The sequence below is a fragment of the Chelonoidis abingdonii genome, chromosome 22, assembly GCF_003597395.2.
Source record: "Chelonoidis abingdonii isolate Lonesome George chromosome 22, CheloAbing_2.0, whole genome shotgun sequence".
NCBI classification, from domain to species: domain Eukaryota; kingdom Metazoa; phylum Chordata; order Testudines; family Testudinidae; genus Chelonoidis; species Chelonoidis abingdonii.
In genome coordinates this window covers 29,455,315-29,467,985 of record NC_133790.1, presented here as the reverse complement: position 1 = coordinate 29,467,985, position 12,671 = coordinate 29,455,315, and the positions used below count along the sequence as shown (strand labels likewise).

The window sequence follows — 12,671 nt, the reverse complement described above, 5'->3', positions numbered from 1 at the left end:
GCCCTACACTGGACTCTTTCCAATTTTTCCACATCCTTCTTGTAGTGTGAGGCCCAAAACTGGACACAGTACTCCAGATGAGGCCTCACCAACGTCGAATAGAGGGGAATAATCACGTCCCTTGATCTGCTGGCAAAATAAAATGAAGTTAACGCAAATCAAGGTGTGTTTATGGAAAATAGATCCTGTTGAACTAACTTGATATATTTTTTGGATGAGATTACAAATTAGGTTGATAAAGGTAATAGTGCTGACGTAACGTACTGAGACATCTGTAAGGTATTTGACTTGGTACCACATGATATTTTGATTACAAATCTAGAATGATAAAAAATTAACAACAAACAAATTAAGTTGATTAAAAACTGGCTAAAATCATCGAGCAGGTTTGTTTCCAGAGAAGGCTTGGTTCCTGGCCCTACTCTATTTCTCATTTTGATCATTGACCTGGAAGACAATATAAAATCATCGCTGATAAAGTTTGCTGATGATACAAAAATTGGGGGAGTGGATAGATCACTGATACGGAGCCATCTGGATCACCTGGTAAGCTGGGTGTAAACATATAATATTGATTCTAATACAGTGAAATGTAAATGTAAATACCTAGGACCAAAGAACGTAGGTCCTGCTTACAGGATGGAGGACTCTTATCCTGGGAAATAACAACTCTGAAAAAGATTTGGGCTCATGGTGGACAATCAGCTGAATGAGCTCCCAATCTGTGACCAAAAGGGCTAATGCGATCCTAGGATGCATAAACAGGGAATCCCAGGTAGGAGCAGAGAGGTTATTTTACTCTGTGTTAGTCACCGATGTGACCACTGCTGGAATCCTGTGTCCAGTTCTGGTGCCACAATTCGAGAAAGAGGTTGATAAATTGGAGAATGTTGAGAGAAGAGCCACGAGAATGGTTAAAGGATTGGAAAACCTGCCGGGGCAAGGAGCTCACTCTAGATAGTTTAACAAACAAAAGGTCAAGGGGAGAGCTGATCACAATCTATAAGTACCTATACGGAAAAAAATGTTGGGCTCTTCACTCTCGCAGCGGAAGGTCCAACACAACCCAATGGCTGGAAATTGAAGCTAGACAAATGCAGACTGGAAATAAGGCACAAATTTACAACAGTGAGAGTAATTAACTGTCGAAACAATTTCCCAAGGGTTGCAGTGGATTCTCCATCACTGGCCATTTTAAACCCAAGATTGGCTCTTGGCTGTTTCTAAAAAGCTGTGTCCTAGGCATTATTGTGGAGCAGTTTGACAGCCTGTGTGCTACTGGAGGTCTGACACTAGATGATCACGGTGGTCCCTTTGGACCTTGGAATCTATCCCTGGGAACCCACCCCTGGCCTGCAAGAGGAGGGGTTTTCCTTCTTCTTGCTCTCCTGGCTTCTGAGAGCCAAGCTCTGCTTCACCGCTGCACCGTCCTGCCTGCTGCTAAGAGGGGGCACCACCACCTTCTCATCCCCACCCCCGGCTGGGATGGGGCACCCTGCATTCCTGCCCCCTCCCCAACTCCTGGGGAGGGGCTTTCCATTCTCTCCCCTCCGTCCATGCCGATGAGGCAAGGCCCAGGTTCTTCTCCTTCACTCCTGCCCCATGTTTGCGTGTTCTGGCAGCTCTTTTATATATGTGTGGGCTGTCCAGACAGGCCTCCCCCCACCTTTAGGAGCAGGGTGCCTAGTGACCCTTCTCCTTTCCTGCAGCCCCTCCCCCCCATTCCATTCCTTTCCACCCACACCCACACAGAGGTGCTGCAGCCTGTCAGCCGGGATGGCTTTTACTTGGCAAAGCAACAAATCTAAGTAAGAATGAACAACGTCTCCTGGGTAAGCAATTGCCAGTAGCACCACGCCAGCCCTGCCTGGCCCCCTGAGTTGCTCTGGGTCTCACTGGGGGTCTCCCTGTGGGAATTATCCGGATGCTGTTAAAGCTCAGACGCTCCCTGGAGATGCACCCTGAGCAGTAAAATCCATTGGTTCTTCATTCAGCAATCCTGGTTGTGCTTTCTTTCAGTTCCACTGATCCGTCCCCTTGGTAAAGGCCGTCACCAGCCCCTTGTAAGGACATTACCCAGCTCCCCCCTCCTCCCCCTGATCACGCACTCTCCTGGCCCCCCATCCAGCCCCTTCTCCTGCACTCTCCTCCCTGCTGACCCTCCCATTGTCACCCTGCACTTACTGTTCAGCATCAGATAGACAGTGCAGTGATTGGTCAGCCCTTGGTGCTGCAGACTCCTGGCATCTTCCAGCTCTTTGCCTGCGAATATCAGTCTAAACCAGTCAACATCGCTGTAGAGACTGATTTTTTGTATCACCCTCCTCTTCAGATCCACCCCAGTGTCTTCCCAACACACGTCCAGGACATTCACTCTGCCTTTCCAGTCACTAATAAAGATTGTGCCCCGGGCCCTGCCAGCGGCTGCAGAGCTCTGAGTGGGTCCGTGCTCCATAACGTCTGAGCCCCACGGGGCTGTCTGTGCAGATTGTGCTCTGAGACCCGGGCGGTGGATTCCTCAGAGCCCCCACCGGCCTCCTTCCGCCGGATTTAGGGATCTTCTCTGCCCCCAGCAGAGCCCCAGCTCCCAGGCCCTAGGCCGGCTTGCCCTTCCTCCCACCCCGCTCAGAACTCTCAGCCACTTTCTGAGAAACTGAAACTCCCGGCCGGGTGTTTCTGAGGCCGTGCTGCGCAGGGCTCCCAGGGGGACCGTGGATTCAAAACAGAACCTGGAGGCTGCTGGCATTTTCTCCTGTGATGCGTAGCCCCCTTTTTTTTGTAGTCTGCCCCACGTCGGCCCCACTTCTCATGTTAACCCCTCCCTTATCACTTGCCTCTGCTCCTCTCGCCTGCTTCCTTGAGGGTGTCTGGTTCTCTTCTCTCTCCCTCTCCTCTGCGCCTCTACTTCCATTCAACCGAACTCTGGCCTGCAGAGGCTGAGAAGTAATTTCCTTCCTCTCCCCCTGCCCCAAAATCCCCCTCCCTCCCTCCATTCGGATTCCCTTTCTCCTCCCCTCACCAATGCTCTTCACCCCGTTCCCCTTTCAGCCCCCCAGGTCTTATCTTCGTTCCCATTTCCTCTCCCTTCTTCCGCCATTGTGTCGTCACTGGCCCTACGGTACCATCCAGTGTTGTAGCGTGTGGGTTGAAGGACATTGGAGCGACGGGAGAGCAGGATGTTAATCTCGTGTTTTGGACCAACTCCGGTTGGGGCGAGAGACGACCTTTCGAGCTCACACAGGCTCAGGTCTGGGAAAGGTGCTTAGGGGGTCACAGCTAAACACAAGTTCACACAGTTTAGGGGGAGTGACCTTTTCCTCTTTTGCTCCTCTCCCGCATTGGGCCAACGGAGGGACCCCCCTCCACCCTGAGCAGCTGGGAGGCTGAGCTCTCAAGGTCACTGACAGGGAGACAGTGGGGGGCCTTGGGGGAGGGGCAGCTGTAGGAGCCTGGCTGCCTGTACCAGCTGCCCCCCGGCTCCTGTGATCAGGACCCTGGCTGCACTCAGCCACGCCAGGCCCAGAGGCTTCTGCCTGGGGCCAGCCAGCAGCTTCTCTTTAATTACCTTCGTGATCCCAATACCCTGAGGGAGCTCACAGTGCCGTACAGAAAGCCAGTGCTGCTGGTGCCCGGGCTCCTGAGGGAGCTTGCAGCACTTGCAGTGATAGTGAGGAGGGAAATAAGAAAGGTCTCATGTCAAATTTAACCTGTGGCCGCAAACGGTAAAATGCCTTAATCATATCTAGGTGGTGTTTGCAGTGTCTGGCTGCATTTCCAGCATTTAACACATTTGGATTCCTTTTAAGTTCCACCTTGACTCTGAATTTCCATGTTTATAAGGCTTGTTTGCAGATACACCTCTACCCTGATATAACACAAATTGAGATATAACGCGGTAAAGCAGTGCTCCAGGGGGGCGGGGCTGCGCACTCTGGCAGATCAAAGCAAGTTCGATATAACACAGTTTCACCTGTAACATGGTAAGATTTTTTGGCTCCTCAGGACAGCGTTATATCGAGGTAAAGGTGTAACTCCAAGGCATTTTACCTTAAATTGCCTACATATGCTGTCAGTCTTTATTGCATTTTAACATTATTTTTCTCTGGGATTAGGGGAAACGCTTCAAACATAACACTGAACAGAAATACACCAATTGCACTAAGGTTTCTCCAAGCCTGAGAGACTTCTCTCAGCTGACAGCCCCTCCCACAAATCTGGGAACAGAATGACAAACATTTAAATCAGGAAAATGCAGCTCCCCTACTTTAAATGAATCTGGACAGTAGTGGGGCTCGTAACTCCAGGACCATCGTCTCAGCAGCCTCGCTGGAGAGGACCCATATCTCTATTACCCCTCTATTCAATATCACTGCCTTGATTCCAACACCAGCCATAGCCCCTGGGGCTACATGAATGAAAGTCCTGAGAAGTTGCAGGGCATCTGGAAGGGACCTAAAAGGCCTGAGGTTTGGGCAGGTCTGGCTCCCAATAGCCCCTCACCCAAACACTGAGACAGGAGACAACATGTGGGTGGTTTTCCCTGCCTTTTGGGGCATTTCTGTTGATAACCCTGTGGCCCTTTAAGGCCACCATACTGCTGTAATTTGGAAATTGCCACCTGAACACCTTCCAATGAGAGAGAAACAAGCGACTGGCTGATGGCACCTACACATTCTGCGCCCAAAGGAGACAGTAATATTTCAAAAAGAGCGAAAAGCTGATGGGCCTGTGCACTTATCAGTGCAGTGTGCTGAGCAGGTGGGTCAGACGGGGAGAGGGGTGTAGTGGTCCTGCAGGAATTTGTTCCACTGAACTGACCTGGCTCCCAAGCGTGCTCTGGCTCCTGCACAAACAAGCTTCACCCTTGCAATGTGCAATCTGGTTGTGCCAGAGGAGCAGAGTGGTGGATGGTGCTTGAAATCCTTCACCTATCCGTTGCCATGACCATTTAGCACCTTTAAAATAAGGCGATCTTACACTCGACACGGCATTGTGTTGGAAGACGATGGATTGAGGGTAGCACAGGGGTGATGTGCTTGTGAAATCCCATGTTGCTCAGCATTCTGTCCCAGAGGCTGTACTCTAAGAGAAGCAGCCTTTAGGTGCAGGTAGACAGCACTGCTCTAGTCCAGAGGGAAAATGGAACCGTTTGGGTTTTGAATCTGCAGCCCTTTGCGTTCTTGGTGGTCCATTTGCCTCCATGTTGGGCTGTAATTGGAAATGCTGATGGGGAAAGAATAACATAAGAGAGTCCTTGATTTAAAATGCTTGGCCATTGAAATGTCATTGCTCTAAACAGTAGTGTGCCCCTCCCACCCCCATCAGAGCTGGGTTAGCAGAGCAGTTGTTTTCCTATGGTGGCCACCTACTAGGGGGGTTTGGTCATGTGTCGAGGCTGGCAGGATGTCAGCTTACAGAGGGGACTAAAAGTTATACAGAAGGAGGAGCTGATCTTCCCGGGGTCTTTGGTTTGTCACTGTCACGGCATCTGGGGGAGTCCGGCCCTGCACCCCTCTTCCTAGCCCCCACAGTGACTTTTATCCAGCCAGTAAAACAGCAGGGTTTATTGGACAACAGGAACACAGTTACAGCAGAGCTTGCAGGCACAGTCAGGACTCCTCCATTCAGTCCTTCTGGGGTTCAGGGTGCTTGGATCCCAGGTAGGATACCCTGAATTCCGCCCCACAGCCCCAACCCCAAACTGACCTGCCCTCCTCCTGCCGGCCGAACCCTTTGTCCAGCTTCCTGGGCAAAGGTGGCTGAACTACCCCTCCCCCTGCCTGGCTCAGGTTACAGGCTTAAAGATCCTGTCCCTCACCTAAAGAATCCCCTGCTCTCCCATCCCCACACAGACAGCCCCTACTCCATCACATCTCTCCCCTTCGGAACTGAACTGAGCGGGGTCACTCTGCCCAGTGACCTGGGGAAGTTCAGGGGCCCCCTCTCCGGGACAACGCGTCCGCTATCAGGTTGGCACTTTCCTTCACATGGACCACGTCCATGTCATAGTCCTGCAGGAGCAGGCTCCACCTCAGGAGCTTGGCGTTGCTCCTTTCATCTGGTGCAGCCAGGTCAGGGAGAGTGGTCGGTGTACACGGTGAAGTGTCGCCCAAAAGAGATATGGCTCCAGTTTCTTAAGGGCCCACACCATGGCCAGGCATTCCTTCTCGATGGCCGCGTAGTTTTGCTCCCTGGGGTAGCAGCTTCTTGCTCAGGTACACGATGGGTGTCTCTCCCCCTTTTCATCCTCCTGCATAACACCGCCCCCAGTCCCGTGTCTGAGGCGTCGGTGAACACCATAAAGGGTTTGTCAAAATCTGGGTTCGCCAGAACTGGGCCACTGACCAGAGCCTCCTTCAGCGCCCGGAAAGCCTCCTGGCACTGTTCGGTCCAGATCACCTTGTCTGGCTTCCCCTTTTGCACACAGCTCAGTGATGGGGCGGCTACGGCACTAAAGTGGGGCACGAACCTTCGATAGTACCCCGCCATCCCAATAAAGGCCTGGACCTGCTTTTTGGTTTGGGGAGCAGGCCAGTCTCTGATCACCTCCACTTGGCTGGTTCCGGCTTCAGGCAGCCGCTCCCACACCCGATGGCCCAGGTAAGATACTTCAGCCATCCCCACCTTGCACTTCTCAGCCTTTACGGTTAACCCAGCCTTTTGGAGTCGGTCCAGGACTTGTTTACCTGGGACACGTGGTCCTCCCAGGTCTGGCTGAAGACGATGTCGTCAATATACGCCACGGCAAAACTCTCCATCCCCCTCAGTAGCTGATCCACCAGGCGCTGGAAAGGTGGCCGGCGCTCCCTTGAGGCCAAAGGGCAGGGTCAGAAACTCGTAGAGCCCCAGAGGGGTATAAAGGCCGATTTCAGCCTGGCATCTGCGTCCAGCGGCACTTGCCAGTAGCCCTTGGTAAGATCCATGGTGGTGAGGTACCGAGCACCTCCAGCTTGTCTAGGAGCTCGTCAGGCCTGGGCATGGGGTAGGCATCAGATACGGTGATGGCATTGAGCTTTCGATAGTCCACACAGAACCGGATTGACCCATCCTTCTTTGGGACCAGCACCACTGGCGAGGCCCAAGGGCTGGAAGACTGCTGGATCACCCCAAAGCCAGCATGTCCCTGACCTCTCTCTCTCAAGATCCTGGCAGTTTTACCAGTGACCCGAAAAGGGGAGCATCTTATAGGGGGGGGTGTGACCCGGTCTCCACCCTGTGGACAGTCAAATTAGTGTGTCCAGGCTGGTTGGAAAACAGCTGTCGGTATAGATGCAGCACCCCTCTGATCTCAGCGTGCTGGGCCAGGGTCAGCTGATCAGAGAGGGGAATTGCCTCCAGGGGGGAACCAGTTTTTGTCCCAGGGAATAGATCCACTAAAGGGTCATCTCCCTGCCCCTCCCAGTGTCCACACACGGCCAACACCACATTCCCCTGTCATAGTATGGTTTCATCATGTTCACATGGTACACCCTCGACGGTGATGTGCCGGTTTGACAGCTCCACCACATAGTTTACCTCATTCAGTTGCTTGATAACCTTGAAGGGCCCTTCCCAGGGGCCTGGAGTTTTTTTTTCCTCACGGGATGAGACCATCACCTGATCCCGGTGGCAAAAGGCAAAGGCCGGGCCCGGGCCGTGCGGTCATACCAGACCTTCTGCTTCCTCTGGGCTCGGGCCAGATTCTCCCTGGCCAGGCCCATGAGCTCGGCCAGTCTTCCCGGAAGGTCAGGACATACTCCACCACTGATTCTCCTCGGGAGTGGCCTTCCCCTCCCATTCGTCCTCATCAGGTCTAGGGGCCCCTTACCCGCCTTCCATACAACAGTTCGAAAGGCGAAAACCCGGTAGATTCCTGGGGTACCTCCCTGTACGCGAACAGCAGGTGAGGTAAGTACTTGTCCCAATCCTGCGGGTGCTGGTTCATAAATGTTTTTAGCATCATCTTCAGCGTCCCGTTGAACCTTTCCACCAGCCCGTTGGACTGGGGGTGATACGCTGAGGCCCAGTTGTGCTGGACCCCACATTTCTGCCATAAGGACCGGAGCAGGGCCGACATGAAGTTGGACCCCTGATCCGTTAAGACTCCTTGGGGAACCCACCCGGCTGAAAATTGTCAGCAGCGCATCTGCCACTGTGTCTGCTTCGATAGAGGACAAGGCCACTGCCTCGGGGTAGCGAGTGCAAAATCCACACCACCAGGATGTATTTCTTCCCCGACCGGGTCATCTTGCTGAGAGGTCCACTATGTCCATGGCCACCTTCTGAAAGGTTCTTCTATGATGGGTAAAGGCCTCAAGGCCGCTTTCCCCTTGTCCCGGGCCTTCCCCACCCTCTGGCAGGGGTCACAGGATTGGCAGTACTGTCGGACATGGGTAAAGACCCCAGGCCAGTAAAAGTTCTGTAGCAGCCTCTGCCTGGTGCGCCGGATTCCCTGGTGCCCTGCGAGAGGGATGTCATGGGCCAGGTACAGCAGCTTTGTGGCGAAACTTCTGGGGAACCACCAGCTGCCTCCTGATCCCCCATGACTCTACCTCCCTGGGGGAGCCCATTCTCGGTACAGGAACCCTTCTCCACAGGAACCTCTCCTTGCAACCTCTCCTCAGGGTCTGTTCCGCACTAAGGTCAGCCCGGTCCTGGGCTTCCGCAAGGAGGGATCTTTCTGCAACTCGGCCTGGAACTCAGCAGCTGGGACAGGGATGGGACCGGCTTCTCTCTTGCTGGCTGGGTCTGAGGCCGCAGCCTCTCTGAGCCGTGCCCCTGGGCGTTCCCCCCCCCCAGGTTAGGGTCCTGCACCTCGGGCCGAGTACCTTCCCCGTTGTCGGGGTGCAGTGCCCTTTGCCGACTCTGACTACGAGTCACGACCAGGGCACTCTGAGTGCTACTAGGCCAGTCCTCAAGGTCCCTCCCATTAACACGTCTGTGGGCAAATGTGGGTGTACCCCACGTCCTTGGGGCCCTCCTTGGCCTCCCACTTCAGATGTACTCTCGCCACAGGCACCTTGAATGGGGTCCCGCCCCACGCCATCAGGGTCAGGTAGGTGTCGGGCACCATCCGATCTGAGCCCACCACCTCGGGCCGGGCAAGCATCACCTCTGCGCCCGTGTCCCAGTACCCAGTGACCTCCTCCCATCTACCTCCAGGGACACAAGGCACTCTCCCGGAGGGGCAGCCCCGCGCCACCGGTAAACCAAAAACCGGAGGCTGGAGCATCCAGCCCCCAGAGGAGCTGACCTGGGGACCTCCCCCTCCTTCCCAGGTGGTATGTTCCCAGCCCCCCTTTCCCGGGAGGGTAGCCCCTCTCCGATTGGGTTTTTACCCAGTCCACCCTCTGCGGGTTGGGTCTGCTTGGTCTGTCCTGAGCTTCGGGGCACTGGGCCCGTATGTGGCCTCGTTGGCCACAGTGATAGCAGCCCATGTCTCGTGGGTCCCCTTGAGTGGGTCGGAGGGACCTGACGCTGGATGTTCCCCTTTTGGGGGGTTCTCCATAGGCCCCGCTGGGAGGTCCATGATGACTCTCTCTCTGCGTTGGGGCAGGCCTGCTCCTTTGAGACTCCTCCCTGCCATCCCCTGCCCGACTGTCCACAAATTGGTCGGCAGTTGGCCTGCGTGCTGCGGGTTCTCCGGCTTTCTGGTCCCTCAACCACAGCCTCAGGTCGGACGGGCACTGCTCATACAGGTGCTCCAGTATGAATAGGTTAAAGCAGGTCCTCTTTAGTTTGGGCCCCAGCTGTCCACTTGCGGGCATACCCTGGCATGCCGGTTGACCAGTTGTAGGTATGTGATCTCACGGGTTTACGCTGACTCCGGAACCTTTTCCGGTACATCTCAGGAGTCAGCCCAAACTCGCGGAGCAGGCCTGTTTGAATAGTTCGTAGTCCCCCGCCTCCGCCCCTTTCAGTCGGCTGTACACCTCCACGGCTGTGGAGTCCAGTAAGGGGGTGAGAAATGAGATCCTGTCTGCAGGGCCAACCCCGTGCAGCTCGCAGGCATTCTCAAAGGCCGTCAGGAAGGTATCTATGTCTCCCCCTCCTTACGCCGGGGCAGCAAGTGCTTATCAAGCTCTTGTAGGCTTGGGTCCCCCTCACTCACCGCAGCCGGGGCCTCGGCTGCTCCTCAGCTCATGGTTTACGCTGGCCAGCTCCTTCTCCAGCTCATGTTTACGCTGTTTTCCTTCTCCTCTTCCATGTTTACGCTGTTTCCCTTCTCTTGCCTCTTTAACTCGAGCTCCTCCCATCTCAGCTCCCTTCATATTCCCGCATCCGCTCCCACGGATGTCGAGCGTATCGCCGGGAGGATCCCCTGCTGGGGGTGAGCTTCGCTGGCAGGATCCCCTGCTGGCTGGGGGGGTCACGGTGCCCTGGGTATTCGCTGGGCTCCTCCCGCCCCTTCCCCTAGGCCTAGGAAGGGGGGGTCTCGGAAGCCCTCGTCCGCCGGCTGACCACTCCCAGGGGGGACAGACACTGGTGACTGCGCTGCATCTGCCAGGCTGCTTCCCTCAGAGACAGGGCTCCGTTCATTCATGTGGTCTCCCTGCTCAGCTGGTCAATCAGCTGGTCCTTGGTCAGTCTCCCTGTGCGCAGCCCCCTCTGCTTGCACAACTCCACCAGGTCACACTTGCGCCGCTTGGCATACATCTTCCTGCTGGCCACTCACAGGTCGGGGTGCTCGCCGCTCCCACGGTTTCCAGGGGGACCCTAGTGCACCAGCCCTTCTTGAGGTCACCACCTCTCTGCCAGGGTCGAGCTGCAGACTCCTCCGCCCCTGGACCGCTCGCTGCAATCCCCGGGGGACCCTGTTACTGCAAAGTCCTTCTCACTGGGCACACACTCCCAGGGTTAATCACCCCTTCGTTTTACTGCTCCCCAGTCACTTACTGCAGGAAGCGCCGTCCACGGGGTGCAGTATATCCACCGCTGCAGCACCAGTTGTCACGGAGTGTGGGGGAGTCCGGCCCTGCACCCCCTCTTCCTGACCCCACAGTGACTTTTATCCAGCCAGTAAAACAGCAGGTTTATTGGACAACAGGAACACAGGTTACAGCAGAGCTTGCAGGCACAGTCAGGACTTCTCCATCCAGTCCTTCTGGGCTTTCAGGGTGCTTGGATCCTAGCTAGGATACCCTGAATTCCGCCCCACAGCCCCAAACCCCAACTGACCTGCCCCTCCTCCCGCCGGCCGAACCCTTTGTCCAGCTTCCTGGGCAAAGGTGCTGAACTCCCTCCCCCCTGCCTGGCTCAGGTTACAGGCTTAAAGATCCTATCTCTCACCTAAAGACATCCCCTGCTCTCCCATCCCCCACACAGACAGCCTCTACTCCATCACAGTCACTAGCTCAAGAGGAGAGGGAGCAGTAACCCAACATGGAGAAGCCTGATGAGGCGGGGGAAACCCTGCCTGCCTTCCTTCCTGAGCCCAGGTAGCTCCCAAGACTTCTAAGGGAAGGGTGAGCTGGGGGGGGATTGTGGGTAGGATGGTTGGTGTGTCTAAGTGATTTGTACTCTTTGGGCTTTATCTGTTGGGTATAAAACAGCAATTTTGTTAGGTGCTTGTCCAAGTGTCTGTGTGTTATTTGCTTCACAACTGCTTGTGTGTCGCTCTCAGAAAGTGTAAACCAGAAGCTTCCTGCCTTGGGGTAGAGTTCTGGGAAGAGGGTGTGTTTAAGTGCAGGGGAGTCTGAAGGGTCAGTACTGAGGCCAGGGGCGAGGCAGCTGGAGAGCAGGTTCCAGTTCTGAGAAGGGCGCGTTAGACTGCAGATCTGCACGGCAGCAGCGTGCCGACGGGCCCCGTGACTGGGCAGTGGCTGGACTCCGTTCAGGCTCTGGAGGCTTAAAACATCCTGGGATTCAGGGAGAGGCTTGGATTCCCTCACAGCAGAGCAAGGGGTGACTGGCAGGGGCAGCTGGGGTGTAGCTAGGTTCTAACATTAGGGGGAGCGAACACATAAAAAAAGGCGCCACCCGACCTATCAAATTACTAATTACATCCACTCCGTCCCACTTCCTGCCTCCTTCAGAAGCCCCAACACCCCCGCGCTCCTTGTCTCCTGATTGCCCCCTCCTGGGACCCCTGTCCCTAACTGCCTCCCAGGACCCCACCCCCTACCTAAGCCTACCTGGTCTTTGTCTCCTGACTGCCTCCTCCTGAGACCCCCCAACCCTAACTGCCCCTCTAGGACTCTACCTCCTACCTGTCCCCTGACTTCCCCGACCCTTATGCACACCCCCGTCTCCAGACAAACCGCCAGGACTCCCACACCTACCCAACCACTCCCCGCCCCCTGCCAGGACCCCCAATGTACACCAAGACACACCCCATAAGCCAAAGTGTGTGTGTGGGGTGGGGAGGCGAGGGATCCCACACAGCTCCTGCCATTGAGGGTACATGGGTACCTACTTCTGCCCTAGCACCTGGCTCTGGTGTTTAGCCAGAAACCCTTGCGAGCAGGCAGAGGGATACTGCTAGCAAAGGAAGTGCTTGATTTTAGAGTCTGCTCCAAACAGACTTAGCAGAGAACACAACAGTAGCGCTGCCTCTGCCATCCCAGCCCAGAGCCCATAAACAAGAGAGGCAGAGATGTGCTTAATACAGTGCATGGGGTGGGGAGGGAGCACAGACAAGGGACGGGCCATGGAGAAAAAACCCAGAGATGAAGAGAAGGAAAAAGAAGGAG

The 12,671-nt window shown here is 55.2% G+C and overlaps 1 protein-coding gene across 2 annotated transcripts in view; it reads right to left on the bottom strand.

Annotated features, from left to right (window-relative positions):
- LOC116817861 (NACHT, LRR and PYD domains-containing protein 1a-like) overlaps window positions 1–2,609 on the bottom strand; it is a 20,152-nt gene extending 17,543 nt beyond the window's left edge. For both annotated transcript variants that reach the window (XM_075060135.1, XM_032768323.2), the window contains exon 1: window positions 2,185–2,609. In XM_075060135.1, coding sequence (XP_074916236.1) covers window positions 2,185–2,455 — 271 coding nt within the window. In that variant the 5' untranslated portion in view covers window positions 2,456–2,609. The remainder of the gene's footprint in view (window positions 1–2,184) is intronic.
- Between the last annotated feature and the right edge of the window lie 10,062 nt (window positions 2,610–12,671).